At 46.0% G+C, this 18761-nt stretch overlaps 1 protein-coding gene across 3 annotated transcripts; it reads right to left on the bottom strand.

Moving 5' to 3' along the window:
- Positions 1-11818: 11818 nt before the first annotated feature.
- Positions 11819-14229, bottom strand: LOC103292861 (pulmonary surfactant-associated protein A). Of its 3 annotated transcripts, none has more exons than XM_054729144.1 (5): positions 14196-14229; positions 13875-14060; positions 13477-13596; positions 12668-12745; positions 11819-12195 (listed from the first exon to the last, which is right to left on the bottom strand). In XM_054729144.1, the coding sequence occupies exons 1-5, from the start codon at positions 14227-14229 to the stop codon at positions 11819-11821; spliced, it is 795 nt and encodes a 264-aa protein (XP_054585119.1). The 3 variants fall into 3 exon arrangements, with proteins under 3 accessions (XP_054585119.1, XP_054585120.1, XP_028012733.2); XM_054729145.1 differs by having other exon boundaries at positions 13477-13536; positions 13962-14060; XM_028156932.2 differs by lacking the exon at positions 14196-14229 and having other exon boundaries at positions 13875-14067.
- Positions 14230-18761: the final 4532 nt, after the last annotated feature.

Below are 18761 nucleotides of genomic sequence, written 5' to 3'. Positions count from 1 at the left end.
GGTCTCACCTGATATGGAGAGAGTGCAGGGAAAGAATTTCATCTCATCCTGTGGAGCCAACATTCGCTACCACCTCTGGTGTGTTGGACCCTGTGCTCGGGACAGCAGACACACCAGCTTTGACTCTGAGTTTCTCCCAGGCTACTAAGGAGACAGACAAGTAAGTTAGAATTCAATCAGTGCTAAAGCCAAGGTAGATGCAGGAGGACTTGGCAGGAGCCCGTTCTCCTTGGGCCTCCAGTGCCCCTTTGGGTACAAGGCTTAGGGGGTGAGGCAGGCCCTATGCATGAGAGCCCACGGGGTCTGGAAATGACCTAGCTCTGGTCCTGGTGGCCTGGAGCAAAGGCAAGCTCACTGCCTGTGTGAGCTTCGGCTCCTCTCTCAACTCCAGTCTGTGAGGACCAAGCAGGCTTCAGATTCCCTCTTCTTCCCTTCCTATGGGCCTGAGAGCTAGACTCAAACTATAGCAGGAGCCTTGAGCTCCCACAAGGCCCATTTCCTGTCAGGACCTGGTTATGACATCCATTCTCTCATTTCACATAACAATCCCTTTTACAGTTCTGGGTCCACCTAACCTCAGAACCGCAGTTGTTTCTCCAAGTGTGTCAACCATTTCATCTACAGTTTTTACTTTATGACCGGCCCTTGCTGGATCTCAGGACCCAGAGTTCCCTGAGGCAGGGCTCTGAACCTCCCAAGGAACCTTCTTTGATCATTGATCTTGGCCACATAAGACTTAGATTTGCTTTCTTTCCTTGGTTTGAAGTTTTCTATTGTGAGGCAATTATTTATTTTTATTTTTTTACCAGCCAGAACCCAGGCTCCTAAAATTTCTGTTTATACTCGGCTTGGCCAGATTTCAGCTCATTCTTCTTCTCCTGGCAGGCTTCTCTGCATTCTGCCCAGAGGCCCCCCCAGCTCTGTACCCGCACCCTGCTGTCAGAGTCCCCTCCAGCCTTTGCTCAAGCTGGTCTCTGTTCCAGAAAGTCTTCGTAACCCAGCCCCATGGGGCTCTCCCTCTGCTCCTCTCTGGCCACTAATCCCAATGTTGCTGGTCCTTGTTGCATAACTACCATCTGCTCTTGCCTACCCTTCAGCTCCCTGAACCCTTCCCTCCCTCCAGAACGCAATGAGAAGTAGTGAGTTGGAAGGAAACTTTATCACATTTTCTCCACCTTTCCTTTTTCTATCTTCTTCCTGCCCACCCCCCTTCCCCAATTATACCGAAGGCCAAGGTCAGGTGTAAACATACCCACTTCCATTCTTTCTTTTGACTGAAAAGACAACCCTTTAGTTTGCTGATAGTCAACTGGATCCAAGAAGAACATAAACAGCACAGGTCACAGAGAGACCGAGACCCTGAGTGGGCCTGACAACCCCACCAACGCTCCTGCCTGGACCTCATGAGGATCAAGTCAAGTGGCCAGACTCTTGGCCCAGGACTCTGCCTCTGACCTCCAGAAATGACTTACTAGGGCCTCCTCAGAGCACGAAGGCTATGGCAGGGAAGCTGTCCTCCAGCCCAGGCCTCTGGTAGATGCCTCAGCAATGTCAGGCCCAATTAGCCTGGTGACCGGCACAGTGCTGGACTGGCCTTCACCCCAAGTTAATAAACAACCATTATTAGAACTCCGGTATACTAGGCAGCTCTCCAGGACTGATGATGGACCCTTCAGCCGCACTGGGCAGCTCTCTAATACCCTAAACTCCTCCTTCTACTGGCCCCTCCCATGCATCCACCTCTATAGCTCGGCAACTGACCCTCTAGAATAACAGATTCTCAGGCTATTTTCCTACAGACATTTTTTTATAGAAGATACAAGCACAGACATTCTACCAAACACATGATCACGTGTGCACTCACACGTGCACAGACACACACCTCTGTATCTGTAGTTTACCCTCCATTTGTGTTTACTCTACTGACAACACTGACTCCTCTCTTTCCAACCTTCTCATTCAGAACATTTATCAAATGTCTTCCTTGGGCATGTCACAGGGCTAGGCACAAGGAGAAGTATTTGTAGGTAAGTTACATTCAAAGCTGAATGTGGCATTTGCACTAGCTGTTCCAGCCCAGGACACTTCCCTCTATCTTTGCTGAATTGTTTGTTGTCATTCAGATTTCAGCTTAAAATTTTATCTCTGGAGAAAGGGCTTTCCCTAACCCTTTAACTTTAAGTAGTTATCAAAATTGTAATTCTCCGCCTGTAATTTACGTCTACAACATAATCTTTATTTGGTTGCGTATTTAATGGTCACATGATTCCTTAGAGCAGAAGTTCTGTTCATCAGCTGTTGTATCCCCACCTAGAAGAGTGCCTGGAAACAGAGTCATTGGTCAACAGACGTCAATGGAACAACCAAATCCCCAGCATCATGTCCTCAAAGCAGCCCTCTTGATTTCTCTCCAGCTAGCATGAACATCTGTGACACTGTTTCAGTGTTCTTAACTTTTCTAAGAACATTTGATTCAGTTCCTTGTATCCAGGGTGCAACCCAGGGCTGGGTACACAGAAGGACCTGCTGAGATAGTGAAGAGAGAAGCAGAGACCATGAGTGGGGTAGATACCAGACCAGTCCGTGGCTCCTCCATGCCTGGGTTTCCAGGGGTGTCCAGTTCTTATCGTCAAAGCCTGATGAAGTCACCTTTTCCAAGTCTCTGACATGACCTTTGATTCCCGCCCTCCCCGAAACTTACACTCACTCTTTGAAGCACTTAGTCTTATCAAATAACTCAAAAGGTTTGGGTTTTCCCTGGCAGGGAGCAGGAACTGCTCTTGGTTTGATCTTACTTTGTGATTGGTGTTTTGACTTCTCAAAAGTCATCAGTCCTGTATATTCAAGTCCTCATGCCTGTTGGGCAGTCCTCCCAGGTTCCTGTTGTAAAGGAGCCTGCCAGGCACTACGAGTGGCCCTTTGTAAAGAAAACCCTTCTCAGGGCTGTGTTTCCTGATGCCATTGACACAACTTTGAAGGGCCAATAGGTTCAGAGGACAAGGGGCATTCAACCCATTCAGCAAATGAGCAGACCTCCCAGAGAGGTAGAAATTTGAAACTGAGTGTACATAAAACCAGGACCCTGAATGTGTTATAGACTTAGAGGAAGGGAAGCTTGGGACAGAGGGAGGAATGTGGCCTGTCAGTTAAGGCATAATAAGAAAGCCTTGACTCTGTGCACACATATCCATAAGTCTGTCTTCTCATAGATTGGAGGTTTGAGTGTATGCTATTATTGTTGTTTGCTATGATTATTATTAATGCATTTTTCTGTTTATGTCAAGATGAAAAATTGTTTTTCAAGGGTCTCAGCTCATCACAACCTAGCGTACCATGGGGACATAAAAGCAATGGAGGACCTTACCCTTAACCCAGGATTTGTTCAGATGGAATCAGGTAAATTTGAGTTCATTTGGCAAAAATTGGCAAATCCAGTATGAAACAAACAGAGTGAAAGCTGATTGAGACGACAAGCCTCAGAAATAGTCCTCCAGCAAGGGAAATCATCAACAAAATGAAAAGACAACCCACTGAATGGGAGAACATATTCATCAAGAGTACATCTGATAAGGGGTTAATATTAGAAATTTATAAAGAATTTACATGGCTCAACATTAAAAACAAACAATCCAATTAAAAAATGAGCAAAGAACCTCAATAGACACTTCTCCAAAAAGGACGTACAGATGGGCAATAGACGTACAAAAAGATGTCTGTGACAGTATAGTTGGACCTGGAGAGTATTATGCTCAGTGAAATAATCCAGTCAGAGAAAGACAAATACCATATCACTTATATGTGGAATCTAATGAACAAAATAAATAAGCAAACAAAATAGATGCAGAGAACAAATTAACAGCTATTGAGGGGAGGAGAGTTGGGGCTACTGGTTGAAGAAAGTGAAGGAATTAAGCAAAAAAGAAAACTCATAGACACAGACAATAAGGGAAAGGGGGTTGGAGGGAGGTAGAGGAGGGTAAAGAAGGACAAATGGTGACAGAAGACTTGACTTTGGGTGGTGAACACACAATACCATGTATAGATGACATATTATAGAATTGTATACCTGAAACCCATATAATTTTGTTAACCAATGTCACCCCAATAAATTCAATAAAAATTTAAAAATAAAAAAGAAGTAGCCCTTCAAGGACTGCTGACTCTGTGCAACACATAAATTAATATTTTTAGAAAAACAGTATAAATAAAGAAATAAATAGGAAATAAAATAAAAATAAAAATAAAATAAAAATTAAATAATATATTTAATGAACTAGAATAAGGAAATAACCATAGAGCTAATAATAAAACAAAAACTTGTTCCTTGCAAAAAAATAATAAATTTGGCAAATATGATCATGGTAGTTTGAATTATTATTCCTCATTTAAAACATCTTCTTATCATAGAATTCTATTTTATTTTGTTCTTATCATAGAATTTTATTTTTTTTTTCTCTTTTTTTTTTAATGAATCTTTATTGTTCAGATTACAATTGTTTCTCCTTTTTCCCCACATATCTCCCCACCACCCAGTTCCCACCCCCCTCTGCCCTTATCTCCTCCCCTCCCCCCCACTGTCCTTATCCATAGGTGTATGATTTTTGTCCAGTCTCTTCCCATACTCCCCACTCAGACACCCCTTTCCCCCTGAGAATTATCAATCCACTCCCATTCTAGGCCTCTGATTCTATTAAGTTCACCAGTTTATTCTGTTCCTCAGATTTTTAATTCACTTGACTTTTAGATTCACTTGTTGATAGATATGTATTTGTTGTTCATAATTTTTATCTTTCTTCTTCTTTTTCCTCTTTTTAAAGAATACCTTTCAGCATTTCATATAATGCTGGTTTGGTGGTGATGAACTCCTTTAGCTTTTTCTTATCTGTGAAGCTCTTTATCTGCCCTTCAATTCTGAATGATAACTTTGCTGGGTAGAGTAGTCTTGGTTGTAGGTTCCTGCTATTCATCACTTTGAATATTTCTTGCCACTCCCGTCTGGCCTGCATGGTTTCTGTTGAGAAATTAGCTGATAATCTTATGGGAGCTCCCTTGTAGGTAACTAACTGTTTTTCTCTTGCTGCTTGTAAGATTCTCTCTTTGTCTTTTGCTCTTGGCATTTTAATTATGATGTGTCTTGGTGTGGTCCTCTTTGGATTCCTTTTGTTTGGGGTTCTGTGCGCTTCCTGGACTTGTAAGTCTATTTCTTTCATCAGGTGGGGGAAGTTTTCGTTCATTATTTCTTCAAATAGGTTTTCAGCATCTTGCTCTCTCTCTTCTTCTGGTACCCCCATAATTCTGATGTTGGTTCGCTTGAAGTTGTCCCAGAGGCTTCTTACACTATCTTCAACTTTCTGAATTCTCTTCTCTTCATGCTTCTCTGGAGGAGTGTCCTTGGCCTCTTTGTATTCCAAATCTTTGAGTTGATTCTTGCAATCCTCTAGTCTGCTGTTGGGTCTCTGTATAATATTTTTTATCTCAGTCAGTGTATGTTTAATTTCTAGTTGGTCCTCATGGAATTTATCGGCCTTTTCCATGAAATTCTTGAAAAACCTTATAACTCTATGTCCAGTGGTTTTGAACTCTATGTCTAGTCGCTTGTTCTCCTCCATTTCTTTGGTTTGGGATCTGTTTCCTTGCCTTCTCATTTTCGCTGCTTCCCTGAGTTGGTAGGGTAGCTTTGTGTACTAGGTGTCCTATTGGTTCAACGGGTCAGCCTCCCAGTTACTTGAGGTGGACACTCTTGGTGTACCCTTGTGTACTGTGTGTCCCCCAGCAGGAGCTACAGCAAGGGCTAGTTTTCTCCTCCTTTGCTTGGGCGGATTTGGAGCAGTCTGACTAGAGCTACAGTTAATTTGGTTGAGCTGTCACAGAACAGGCCATTTATATGCAAAAGCCGCTATGTGGAGCCTGGGCGGGTTTGTAGAATGTGCGGGGCGGGGCCTCAGGGCGGGGCGGGGTCTCAGGGCGTCACTAGGCTGGGGCGTGGCCAACGGCGATGGCTGCAGTCAGCCCTCTCTGCCTTTCCACGTTTCCAAGTCCCTGCGCCCTGCGCTCCAGCGCAGTAAACAATGATTGCTGGGCGCACCTCTGCAAAAAAGTCACTCTCACTTTCCGACCCGATGGCCGAGAGTCCAGCTTCTCCCCGTAGGTGTCTGGGTCCCCCGAGTGTCCCCAGAAACTGGATTTCAGAGTGATCGGGAGCTTGTCTCCCTGCGGGTTGAAGAAAAGCCGCGCACCCAGCCGCCCGCCGCCGGCCCGATTTGCGTGCCTCCGTACCTCAGCTTTTCAGCGTTTGTGCTCCTTTCTCTTCTTAGCTGTAAATCTTCCACTCAGCCAGCTTTCCCGTGGTTCTGGGTGGTAGATGTTTTGTCTTTTAGTTGTATTTTTGAAATTGTTGTGTGAGGCAGCAGATTAGTTGTTTAACTATGCCGCCATCTTGGTTCCTCTCGTTATCTCAATAGATCTTATCATAGAATTTTATATCCAAGCCCTTTGTAGAGTCTCCTACTAGACAGAGTACATGGAATAAACACCCTATTGATATTTGGCTTGGCTGTGTGACAGTGAGCAGACATGAAGGGAGCAGTAGCTTCCAATGTGCTTGTAAGTTTAACCTGGCCTCTTCTTGCTTTTTTCTAATTATGGGAAGAATATGTCCCTGGTACCCACTAATATCAGAATAATTATATGATGTGGAGTACCCACCTGAAAGCCTGAAGTAAAAATTGGCTATGAAAGTCCAGCCAAACATTAATGGTTAATAGCACAGTCTCTAGAATCTGACTTCCTGTATTTATAGTCCAGTTCTATCAGTAACTGGCTGCATGATCTTTGACAAATCACTTTAATATCTATTTTCATCAATATTCTTATCTGTAAATTGGGGATAATAGGGCTAAAGAAGATGACGTGAGTTAATACAAGTATAGTGCCTGGCACATAGTAAGTGTGATGAGAGTATCAGCCATTAGACCAAGTAAAATATATCCTAGAAATGCAAGGATGGTTCAATATAAAAAAATGAATCCATGTAACTCACTAATTTAATATACACTGAGTGGCCAGATTATTATGATCTCTGAATGCATAATAATCTGGCCACTCAGTGTATATCCTATATAATAAAAGGCTAATATAAAAATTGCCCCCTGGACCAGGAGTTTGACCAGCAGGCATACCAGCCAACTGTCCATGTCCCTTCCCCCTGGCCAGGCTGGCCAGACCCCACCCATGCACAAATTCATGCACCAGGCCTCTAATCCTATCTAATAAAGAGGGAATATGCTAATTGACCCTCACACCATCGCAAATATGGTGGCGCCCACAGCCAATAAGGCAGAAATATGCTAATTGACTGCTCTACCCTCAAAGATGGCAGCGCCAAGTCCCCTCAGCTCTGCCATCCTGCCTCTGGAGTCCCCCAGTCCCCTCAGCTTCCCAGCTGCCCAGAGCCGGCCCGAGGTGCAGACAAGCCTCAGATGTCAGCTATCCAGCTGCCCAGGGCTAGCCTGAGGTGCAGGCAAGCCTTGGATGGCAGCTTCCCAGCTGTCCAGGGCCACCCAAGACTCAGGTAACAAGGGCCTGCAGAGGTGTGATGGGTGTCACCTTCCCCTGATCGCCGGGTCGCCTCCTGCCCCTGAGGGCTCCCGGACTGTGAGAGGGGGCAGGCCAGGTTGAGGGAGCCCCACTCCAGTGCATGAATTTTCATGCACTGGGCCTGTAGTATATCTATATCTATATCTATATCTATATCTATATCTATATCTATATCTATATCTATATCTATATCTATATCTATATCTATATCTATATCTATATCTATATCTATATCTATATCTATCTATATCTATCTATATCTATACATATATATATATACATATACATATATATATATATATACACACACACACACACACACACACACACACACACACACACACACATACACTGAGTGGCCAATTATGCTTTCAGAGATCATAATAATCTGGCCACTCAGTGTATACTAAATTAGTGAGTTATGAAGTATTATAGTCAAATGGGGACATAAAAGCAACCATAAAAATCCCTCCATTTCTACATTAGGTGACTTAATCGAGTGTATAAGAAGTTTTACTGCCGAAACCGGTTTGGCTCAGTGGATAGAGCGTCGGCCTGCGGACTCAAGGGTCCCGGGTTCGATTCCGGTCGGGGGCATGTGCCTTGGTTGCGGGCACATCCCCTGTGGGGTGTGTGCGGGAGGCGGCTGATCGATGTTTCCCTCTCATCGATGTTTCTGGCTCTCTATCCCTCTCTCTTCCTCTCTGTAAAATTCAATAAAATATATTTTAAAAAAAAAAGAAGTTTTACTGCAGATATATACAATCTTAAAATTTGAAGTTTGCCTGGTCTCAAAACTAATATGTGGTCTCAAAATTCTTCATACATTTTCTTCCTGCAATGAAAACTTTCTAGGGTTGATCTAAAACAGTCCAAATGAATTGTTCTCCAGTTTTGTCATTAAGATCTCAGTTTTATCTCTGATTCATCATTACTCTGGCCATAGAGTGGTGGCTTCTTAAAGTGAAGAGTGGGCAGGCCTTCTCTCTTACTTCTTTCCATATGTGGGGGTAAAGAAAATGATGATTCCAGTAGTAGACAATACCTGCTCACAGGAGGAACTACATGTCAGTGGGGACAGTGCTGCTTCTTGGCCCACCCTGACTGGTTGTTTGGTCCCTTTGATCACAAATGACAACCCTTCTCAAGAGCTAATTCTTCAGACAAGGGACCTGTAAGCTTCTAGCTGCACGTTTCCTACCCTCCATATCACATCAGTGGACATTTCAATTCATTGTCTCTTGTTCTTTGAGCTCCTGTGTCCCTGCTTCAAGGGAAGCAACTTGCTCACAACTAGGATTTAAACCCCAGCTCATTTCTATGACACTGGCATTCACAAAGCCCCAGGGAAACTCCATACAAGTGATGGAAATCCACATTACCTCCAAACACTCCTGTTCCCAGCTCGATTCTCCCCTTTCTTCATCTTCCCATGCCTCAGCAACATCGGTCCATCTGCTGATTTAGCACTTCAGTGATTTCAGAACTGGATATAATCCCTCCATTTCTACATTAGGTGACTTAATCGAGGAAGGTGAAGCAATTGGGCATTCCCTACTGGCAAAGATTAGGGAGAGGACAGTGCAGTCTCCTCCTGAACCCTTCAGGGAGTGAAGAGGAAAGGATAATTTCTACCCAAGGTGCATCAGCCTTCTTTCCTCTCTTTATCCCTTCTCATACTGACCATGGGGGTGGGAATTATTAAATCACTCATGCTGAACAGCCCCCTCCTTGCAGGTTCCTGGGGCATTTCTTCAATCTTAAAAGACGAGGCACTTAAAGCCTCTCATTCTCCCCTGTGGACTCCAGATGCTGGAACCCAGGAATTCAAGATGACTCAACTCATACTAGACATCAGTTTAGTGTTATTAGACTAAAGGAAATGCCAAAAAATAATCTGATACAGTTCAATACATATTAATGATTAAAATAAGTCACAGCAAACTAGAAAAAAGAGGGAACTTCTTTTCCTTGATAAAAGGTATCTATCAGTTTCAAAACAAGCAATATTTTCAATGGTGAAATATTGAAAATGTTCCCATTTATACATTCAGAGCCACCCAAAAATCATAAATTTATCATTGAGGGTTTTCAACAATATATAGGACCTCCTGGCACCTTTAAATATATAAAAATTATATATAAGAAATGTAAATATCAAAATGGATAGGCAAAAAGTTCTGTCATTTGTAAATACAATCATATGCTTGTAAAATATAAGATAATCAATTATATTATAAATATTAGGTGATACATGAGAATCCAAAAAGATGGCTGAATATAAGATCAATAAAAAATAAATCAATAGTTTTCTTATAAACCAATAATTAATTTAAATGTGATAAAAATAATATCACAACAATGGCAAATAAAACCATAAGGTAAGTAAAAAATAAATCTAATACAAAATGAGAAAACATCAATTTTTGGATTCTTAGACTATTGATCTATAAAATAGGAAAAATGTACTTCTCCTTTTTGCTCTTTTGAATTTTGGGGAAGGCTCAATAATTTGTGTGTTAGGCCCATGTAGCAAATGACCAGATTAAAAATTGCCATTCATGAAAGAATGATAAATATTTCTGCTCATTCCCATCTGGCTTTGTGGGTTTTGATCCAAAGCTCTCTCTTGCCTAAGAAAATAATTATATGCAGTGAGGAAGAGCATTAGAAGATTTGAAAGTGGAAGAAGTGAGGACCTTTCTGAAGATGGGACACATATGTGGTTGCCTCCTCAAGCCAGGAGGGACATGATCCCATTCCCACAGAGCCTTGGGACATGGTCCCATTCCTTGCATACCTGAGACTGGGGTGGCTCACTGAGGCCTTGGACAGAGCCATAACTAGGGAAAACATCCAGGTGGCTCAGTAGGAAATGAACACATTAAATCACCACCCAAAATGGATACATAGACTTAGAGGAGGAGTTATCTTAATGCCAGCCACCAACACTAATGTTCTTCCAGGAATTTTCTGTAGCTCCTCATTCAACTGTATAACCTATGAGTGGAGAGCAGGTTGCCCTCCACTCAACAAAGAAAGCATAACCTGAGATTGAATTTTCAATTTTTTAGGTAAGTGGGGGCTCAGAGCCAGTTAAGTTGATTTATAAAAATACAGAAATGTGATGTTTCTTCGAACCAGAGCAATGGAAACTTATGTTAACACATTCATGATTTATTTAAATAATCTCTGTTCAGTAAGAGAGTAGGGTGGTTATGATGATGAGCTTCAGGTCCACGTTGATGGGTTTGAGTCCAGTCTCTGCCTCTTGCTCCATGTAATAAAACTCAAAAACATTTAACTTCTCTAAATTTCAGTGTCCTCAGACAGAAAGTAATGATGGTCCCATAGCATTGGGTAAATATTAAATAATATTTATTTGCTAAAATGCTTGTCAAGATGCTTGGTACATAGCATATGCTCAATAGATAGTCAATGGGGTGATGAGTGGTGTGAACACCTCATGAGAACTGAAGTTGTGTGGAGATACTAGTATGTCCATCAGCAGGAAGTTACTTGGGTTATGTCTGAGGTGGAGTTAAGATCTTCCCTAGAGGTCTAGGCTTGCTGCTTTTAGGTCAGGGAGTTGAGTTGGTACCCCAAGACTCAAGAAAGTGGATCATATATGGCAATCACTATAGTGGGTTGGCCTTCATCATGCTGGGACACCAGCTGGCCCTCTGATCCCGTGGGGAAACTGACCACATGTGTCCTCAGAGGCCACAGACTGACAGATAGTCCCCAAATTTGGAATATCCCAGAAGTCCACCTGTTTCTATCATATGCTTTACCAGAATTGCTAAATCGATGAGACTGGGCAGGGAGTGGGCTGCAGAGAAAGAGTAGAGGTAGCCAGGAAGCAGGCACCCTCTGTGTGATTTTGGAGGGATCTTCCATCCCAGGACCTCACTGTTACCACCTATAAATGAAGGAACTGGACAAGAGGAGGAAGAAAGAAGTCTCCATCTCTCGACAAAGGGCAAAGATAGTAGTGGCTGCCTAGAGTGCAGTGCTGAGAGGGAGCGCCAGGGGGCGTGTCAGACTGATTAGTGATCAAGGGGGAAGAGGGAGGGCCTTAATGGGGAGTGGAGTGGCTAAAAATGCCTCTAACTTGAATAGCCACAAATAAATGTTGTTGAAAAGGATATACAGGTGGGTCCACAGGTTGGCGGCTGAAAGCAAGGTGGGACCCTATCTCTCCTGTGGCTTTGACGCCTGCTCAAAACTCACAGATGGTCAGTCTGTATTGGTGGCAGCTCTTGTCATTCCACTGCCCATCTGTGTACATCTCCACACACTTTTCTTTGCCCCGACCCCTGGGCTCCCCAGGGTACCATTTGGTGTAATTTACAGGAGTGTTATCCAGGTAGTGGAAGTCTCCAGGGGTGGGGCCCTCGGTCAGGCCCAGGTAGGCGTAAGTGTTGTGCTTCTTCGCGATGCTTGCAATGGCCTCATTCTCTTCTGGACTCTCCGGGGTTGCAATGCTGCCGCCAGCTCTGCTACACGTCTTATTAATGGCATCAAAATTGGCCGTCTGCCCATTGGTGGCGAAGACCTTCTCTCCCACTATCAGCATGGAACCCAGCAAACTGAGGACTGAGAGCAGAGGAATCTGGGTCAGGCCACTGGCCTCTTTGTCTCACTTGGGCTCTCTGCCTTTATACTCTCTCCAATCTCTTCACCTCTGCCTTTCCGTCTTCCCTCTGTCTTCCAATCCTACTCTTTCTAAATTCTCCTCTGTGTTCTCATCATTCTGTTCATTCACTCATGCATTTAACAATTACTTATTAACTGTCTTATTATGTGCCCCAAACTGCAATTTCTGGGATTCAATGGAAAACAAGATAGGCAGAGACCTTGCTTTCCCATGACGTAGGGAGCTAATCTGTGTCTATCTCTGTCCCCTCTGGGCCATCAAAGACATCAAAAAGGGAAGCATCATTATTTTCCCCAAGACATGCATATCCACAACTGTTTGTCAAGTTGCTAAGTTCTGGAGCCTGGTGCTGAGGATGAGGGGAACTTATGGGAGACCCCCTGTCCTGTAAGGCCGTAAGTGGTCCCTTACCTCCCTTTGACTGCAAGATTTGATGTCTGAGGTCTTGGAGTTCGCTTTGGAGCTCCTCATCCTGAGAAGCTGGAAGCCCTGTAGAGAAAACCCCATCCAGAATGAGGGTAAGCCAACAGGTGTGATACCAGCTGCGAGCCTGGCATTCTTCCCTCTACTTGTCCATGCCTACTGCCCAGGACCCAAGTCGCAAGGCTCCACTACACTGGAGTGTGCTTCCACACTCCCTATATACTTGTCCTTTCACGCAGCCTTGCACCTGGAGAGCTCTCTCCGCTCTCCTCTCCTGCCACAGCCTTTGATGCCTGTCTGCCCACCTCTGTGGGTTTTTCTGGTTTCTGGGCAGAGCCCCTCCCCAGGGCAGGTGTGGTTCTCTATGTACTCTCCTGATGGACCTGGATTACTACTCAGCGCTTCGGACTTTCCCTCTGCATGTGGGGCTCCCAATCACATGATCTGCTTGGATCTTTAGTCCACATACCCCATACACCTTTCAGAATTCCCCTAGTGCCTCACCCCTAAGAAGTGCCCCCCGGTACTACCCATTTCCCATACCCAACACCTTGTGCCTCCTCTATGGCAGTCGTGATGCATGGAGCACTTACAACACCCATCGGTCCCTGCATTGTGGCGTACCACCCACACACCCTTTTAATGTCTCTTCTCAATCTCAGATTCTTTTATTTAGGTTGAGCAATATGCCCTTGGGGGACCTCCACGGTTCTGTCTGATCCCCATCATCCCTCATGTGACAATCACATGGGCACTGTGCCCATGTTGCCACTGCCTGCCTTCCCCACCTTGCTCACCTGGAGGGCCCCTCTCACCAGGTTCTCCTTTGTCTCCACGCTCACCAGCGATGCCAGGTGCTCCGATGGGCCCATCACGCCCGGGGAAGCCTGGCATTCCTCCAGGGGGGCCCATGGGGCCTGCAGAGAGAAGGGGACATGGATGCATGGTATTGATCACTCACAACAGGGTTGGATTCACCTGACGGGACCTTCATTATCAGCCAGGCTGAGTCATCGATCAGTACATGGGCACTCTGAGGAGACACCCTCCAGGGCTCCTCTAAGGGCCCTGGGAAACTCCCACCATGCCTCACCATCCAGCTGACCCTTAGGCCCCCTCCAGAGCCCCAAACACACTGGGCTCCTGAAAACAGGTCACTGTCCCTCAGATAAGGCAGGGATCTCCCAGTCAGTACCTGGAGGTCCGGGGTCTCCTTTGACACCATCTCTCCCATCTCTGCCTGGCAGGCCATGGGATCCCGGAGTGCCAGGGATGCCCGGGCTTCCAGAACAAACTTCCTTCAGCTCACACTCGATGCCAGAGACCACCAGCAGGATGAAGGTGAGGGCCAACGGGCACAGCAACATGGTTCCTGCTCCAGCTGCTCCTTCTACAGAAAGTAAGGGCTGTCAGCCACCTGAAGCATGTGCAAAGGTATTCCCTCCCCTTGCACCACTGAGCCTCAGAGCCAGGTACTGACAGGAGCTCTGAGAGGACCTGAACTATCCTTGGAAACTCCCAGCATCATCTGGCATCTGACATGGTCTCATGCCCCATTGCTCTGCATAAGTTGGTGCGGTGCCTGGGCAAGTGAGGTACACAGTAGAGAGCTCTGGAGAACCAGAGGACCTGGGCTCTAATGGGGTCTCTATTTGCACCTGCCGGGCGACCAGGGGGAAGTCGCTCTACCACTCTTCACTCAGCTGAAACTTCCATGCCCTGGAGACAATCCTGCCCTGCCCTCCCAGGCTGCTAGGTGGAGCGATGTGGCCACTCACTCACTCCTGCCCTTGATGCTCTCAGCTACCCTCTTCTTGGGGTCTAGCAGTGGTTCTCAACCTTTCTAATGCCGCGACCCTTTAATACAGTTCCTCATGTTGTGGTGACCCCCAACCATAAAATTATTTTCGTTGCTACTTCATAACTATAATTTTGCTACTGTTATGAATCATAATGTAAATATCTGTGTTTTCCGATGGTCTTAGGCGAGCCTGCTAGCGGTTCTCACACATGAGGAACTGTATTAAAGGGTCGCAGCATTAGAAAGGTTGAGAACCACTGGTCTAAGGGATCATGCTCCTGAGGATGAATGAAGATGACCAGCATCCATGGCCTGGCCACTCCAAGATGGCCAATGATGGGGAGACCCCCCTCCTGCTCAGGCCACCCCTTCTTGGCAGGCTGTTCTCTGCTCCCTGTCAGGTCTCGCTGAGTTCCTGGTGGGAATGGACCTGGCTGAGGAGCCCAGCAAGATATGAGAAGGTGACTGCTGGGCTGGTTCCCACCACCTGCGACCTTTGCACTGGGCAACGCCAGGGGATGGGGCTAAACTCACCCACACGGGGCCCACGTGGATCTCTGCCTCCAGCTCAGAGTGGAGGGTGGACAGCAGCATTTATACGGACGTAGGTGAGCACGCTTCCTCTCCACGCTGGAGAGGCTCCTGTCACAAGGGCCTCCGCTCCCGTGCCGGAAGCAGCCATCCTGTTTACACAGCACATTTCTTCACGGGCACTCAGCGTGGAGGGGCACTTAGGAAGCCTGCAAAGAGCAACCGCAGGGACACTCCCCTCCACCAGTTTCCAAGCAGTGAGGACGAGGGCACTCACCCAGGTCCCGGCGAGGCACGTGGCAAGGAAGCCCTCCCCGCTGGCCGTGGCTCCCATCCTGGCTGGTGACACACCCGCCGGCAAGCACCACCAGCCCCTGAATGCCCACCACCAGCAGAGAACATCCCAAGGCTGGGCTCTTCCCAGGAGAGCAAGGGGGCAGCTCAGCCACCAGGGGTATGTCCGTGGGGCCAGGCCGGCCCCAGAGCCTCCTCAGCTTGGAGGGGTCCATGTAGTTCCAGGAAGTGCAGAGGCCCTGGCTCAAGCTGAGGGTGGTCAGGCTGACCTGGAACTAGCTGCCTGTCACGGGGTGTGCCCAGCACTGAGCCCCCCAGACCTCCCCGCTCCTGCTTCTAGAGCCTGCGGCTGAGGAGGAGGGTGCATGGCTCAGAGTCACAGGTAATGACTGTGGCATCACAGGTCATGCACGTCCCCTTGCTGGGTGCTGGCAAGTTCAGCTGTGGGGAGGCAGGCAGGGCCTGGAAGTCACAGGAGAGCGGCAGCTTCTGCCTTTGGCCATGCGTGATGTCTGATAACCTGCAATGCTGAAGTGGTGGAATCGTACACAAAGCCCTAATTGATAAGATCCCCTATTCAAACCACTTGATTAGGAAGGAATCTCAAATTGTAGGGTTGGTGACATGGGGAACCAAGACAAGAAAACATTGCCATGGTGACTTGTAAGTGATTTGAAAAATCTCAAGGTCCTTGGGAAGAGCTGGAGGACTTTTGGGGAGTGGGAGCTCAGCTGATGAAACCCCACTCCTAGGGACAGGAAGCCAGCCAGAACTACTTGGAGCGCTGAGTGCTTCCAGCTGCCCAGCAGCTGCCAGCCACGTGCCCTAAAGTGGGTGCCAGGCCAGGTGGCTGGAGGAGCCAGGTGGATGGAGGGCAGGCTGGGTCAGTGGGGAGCAGTTCCAGCAAAAGGACTTCAGCGGGGCTTGGGGGAGGCAGGCGGCTGCACAGATGATCGACCAGGGAGAGACTTTCTAGGGCCAATTTCGAAGGGTCTGGAAAGGCAGCTGTGATGTCGGGGGCCCGGTGCTTGGTGCAGGAGGGTGTGGATTCAGGAGCCAGACACACCTGAGTTGCAATTTGGTGCTGCCATTTATTATCCAGGTGGCCTTGGTCAGATCATATAAACTTCCAGCCTTGGTTTACCCTTTTTATTATTATTTTGAAGGAATATCAAACTTAGAGAAAATTTGCAAGTACAGATTTTTTTCCTGAACCTGTAAGAGTTGGTGGCCAATATGATCCTCCATCACGCCAGAACTTTAGTTTATATTTCACATAAATGTTTGTTAATAAATGTGTTTTCCTATACAACTGCAATATAACCATTAAATCAATAAATTAGCATGATTCTGATATTATTTTTATTAAAAAGTGATATAATATCATGGGGTATTTTATTTAAACATGTAAATTACCTGTTTGATCATTGAAGTCACTCACGTAGCTTAATGGCAATATATAAACACGTGTCATACACAATTCTAATGAAATGACTATGCGATCAGCTACCTGACCCTACCTCCTCCTTCATCCTGGGTCCCACCCTCTCCCTCTGCAACCTCTCTAAGGAGAATGCTGCAGTGCACAGAACCGAGGCTGCTTTCCATGGCTCTCTCTCTTTGATCATGATTTTTCTCTCGTCTGGAGTGTTCTGACTGTCCTTTCTGACACACAAAAGAAAGAGAGAGAGAGAGAGAGAGCATATTGCCCAGGTCTCCTGGAATCCACTTTAAATTCTCTGCCATAATATTCCCGCAGTCAGAGGGGTATGTTCACTTTAATTGTACCTAAAGACAAAGGGATAAACAAGGTAATTTACTGCTTATATGTGGATCAAGGTCTAATTCCAGGAATCTAGAGTGCAGCTCAACAACCTGAAGGAAAAGAATTGAGCCTGTTATTCCCGGAAACCATCAACACACTCAATAAATACATGCATATTACACTGGTGCCTTTCCAATGAATGGCATTTCATTAAAAAACCATAATAAATAAATCCATTTCTGGTACCTAAAAATGACAGTTTGTTTAACAATTCACATTACTTGTTATTCTCTTAATATTTTTCCCCAGCACAGCCTTCCCACCTTCCTCTCTGTCCGCAGCATGTTCAGCACTGGCCTGTGTGCTTTCCAAACGCCAGAGAGGCACATGGTGTTTCAGGCGTTTTAACCTTTATTGAGGTATAACTGACCCAACACTGTGAAGTTTAAGTGTAGGTGTTGACTTGAGACACACATATGGTGAATGAGTCCCACAGAGGGTTGATACCTCATCATCTCCAATAATTACCGTTTCTTTTTTGTGGTAAAAACACTTAAGATCTACTCTCAGTAATGTTCAAGTACATATTGGGGTGCTGTTAACTATAATCACCATGCTGTACATTAGATCCCCAGGACTTGTTTATGTTTTAACCGGAAGTTTGTGCCATTTGACCAACATCTCCCATTTCCACATCCAGTCCCTAGTAACCACCAGTTTACTCTCGGGGTTTTTCAGATTCCAGGTGTAAGTGATATCCACACTATTTGTACTTTTCTACCTGACTTATTCCAGTTAGCATAATGCCTTCAGGGTCCACCCACAATGTTGCAAACAGCACTAGTGCCTTCTCCCTCGAGGCTGAATAATAGTCCATTATATATACTAGTATATATGCCCCACCTTTATCCATGTGCACATAGACAGAGGTTTAGGTTGCTTCCATCTCTGGCTGTCATGGAAATGCTGAAGTGGGAGTAGGTATCTGGAGGAGATCCTGTGCTCATTGCCTTACTTGGATTAGACCAGTGGTCAGCAAACTGCGGCTCACGAGCCACATGCGGCTCTTTGGCCCCTCGAGTGTGGCTCTTCCTCAAAATACCGCTTGTGGGCGCACACGTTCAGTGCGATTGAAACTTTGTGGCCCATGCGCAGAAGTCGTTTTCGGCTCTCAAAAGAAATTTCAATCGTTGTGCTGTTGGCTCTGTTGACTAATGAGTTTGCCGACCACTGGATTAGACTAATGGTAGCTGTCCGGGCAGTCCCTCACACCCAGTCCTGCTGTCCTCAAGCCCATTTTTGGTGCATCAAATAATGTGATCATTCCCTTAAAAAAAAAAAATCACAAGATGGGGTCTGAATTCAAATATTCTTTTAGAGTTTTCTGTTTTCATCATGAAAAAAAACCAAAATCTTACTGTGTTCGCAAGGGCCTTGTTACCTGACCCTTCCACATCACCCCACCTCATCACCCCTCTCTGACGGCTTCATAGCAGATGGAACAAGAGAGAAGGACCTAGACACAGGGCGTGTGAGCTCCAAAGGGGGAGGGGAGGGGCAGGAGGAAGCTACCCACCGGATGCAGGAAGCAGGGTGCGCTCAGTCCCTTCCCGCCGCAAGCTCTGCTCCAGCTTGGGCTTAGAGCGGGGAGTACCCTGATGGCCCAGAGGCCCGGTCCGCAGGTGTGCACG

This window comes from Eptesicus fuscus, chromosome 17 (assembly GCF_027574615.1).
Source record: "Eptesicus fuscus isolate TK198812 chromosome 17, DD_ASM_mEF_20220401, whole genome shotgun sequence".
In the NCBI taxonomy this organism is placed as follows: domain Eukaryota; kingdom Metazoa; phylum Chordata; class Mammalia; order Chiroptera; family Vespertilionidae; genus Eptesicus; species Eptesicus fuscus.
Note: the sequence above shows the minus strand (reverse complement) of the source record. Positions and strands in the feature narration are given on the sequence as shown.

What these genes read in the sequence shown, in the direction of transcription:
- LOC103292861 (XM_054729144.1), bottom strand. Translation starts at nt 14,229, where the DNA reads ATGAGACCATGTCAGATGCCAGATGATGCTGGGA. An exon ending in AGGAGACCCCGGACCTCCAG is followed by an intron (nt 13,597 to 13,874) that starts GTACTGACTGGG and finishes TTCTCTCTGCAG; the next exon opens with GCCCCATGGGCCCCCCTGGA. An exon ending in TGGTGAGAGGGGCCCTCCAG is followed by an intron (nt 12,746 to 13,476) that starts GTGAGCAAGGTG and finishes TTTTCTCTACAG; the next exon opens with GGCTTCCAGCTTCTCAGGAT.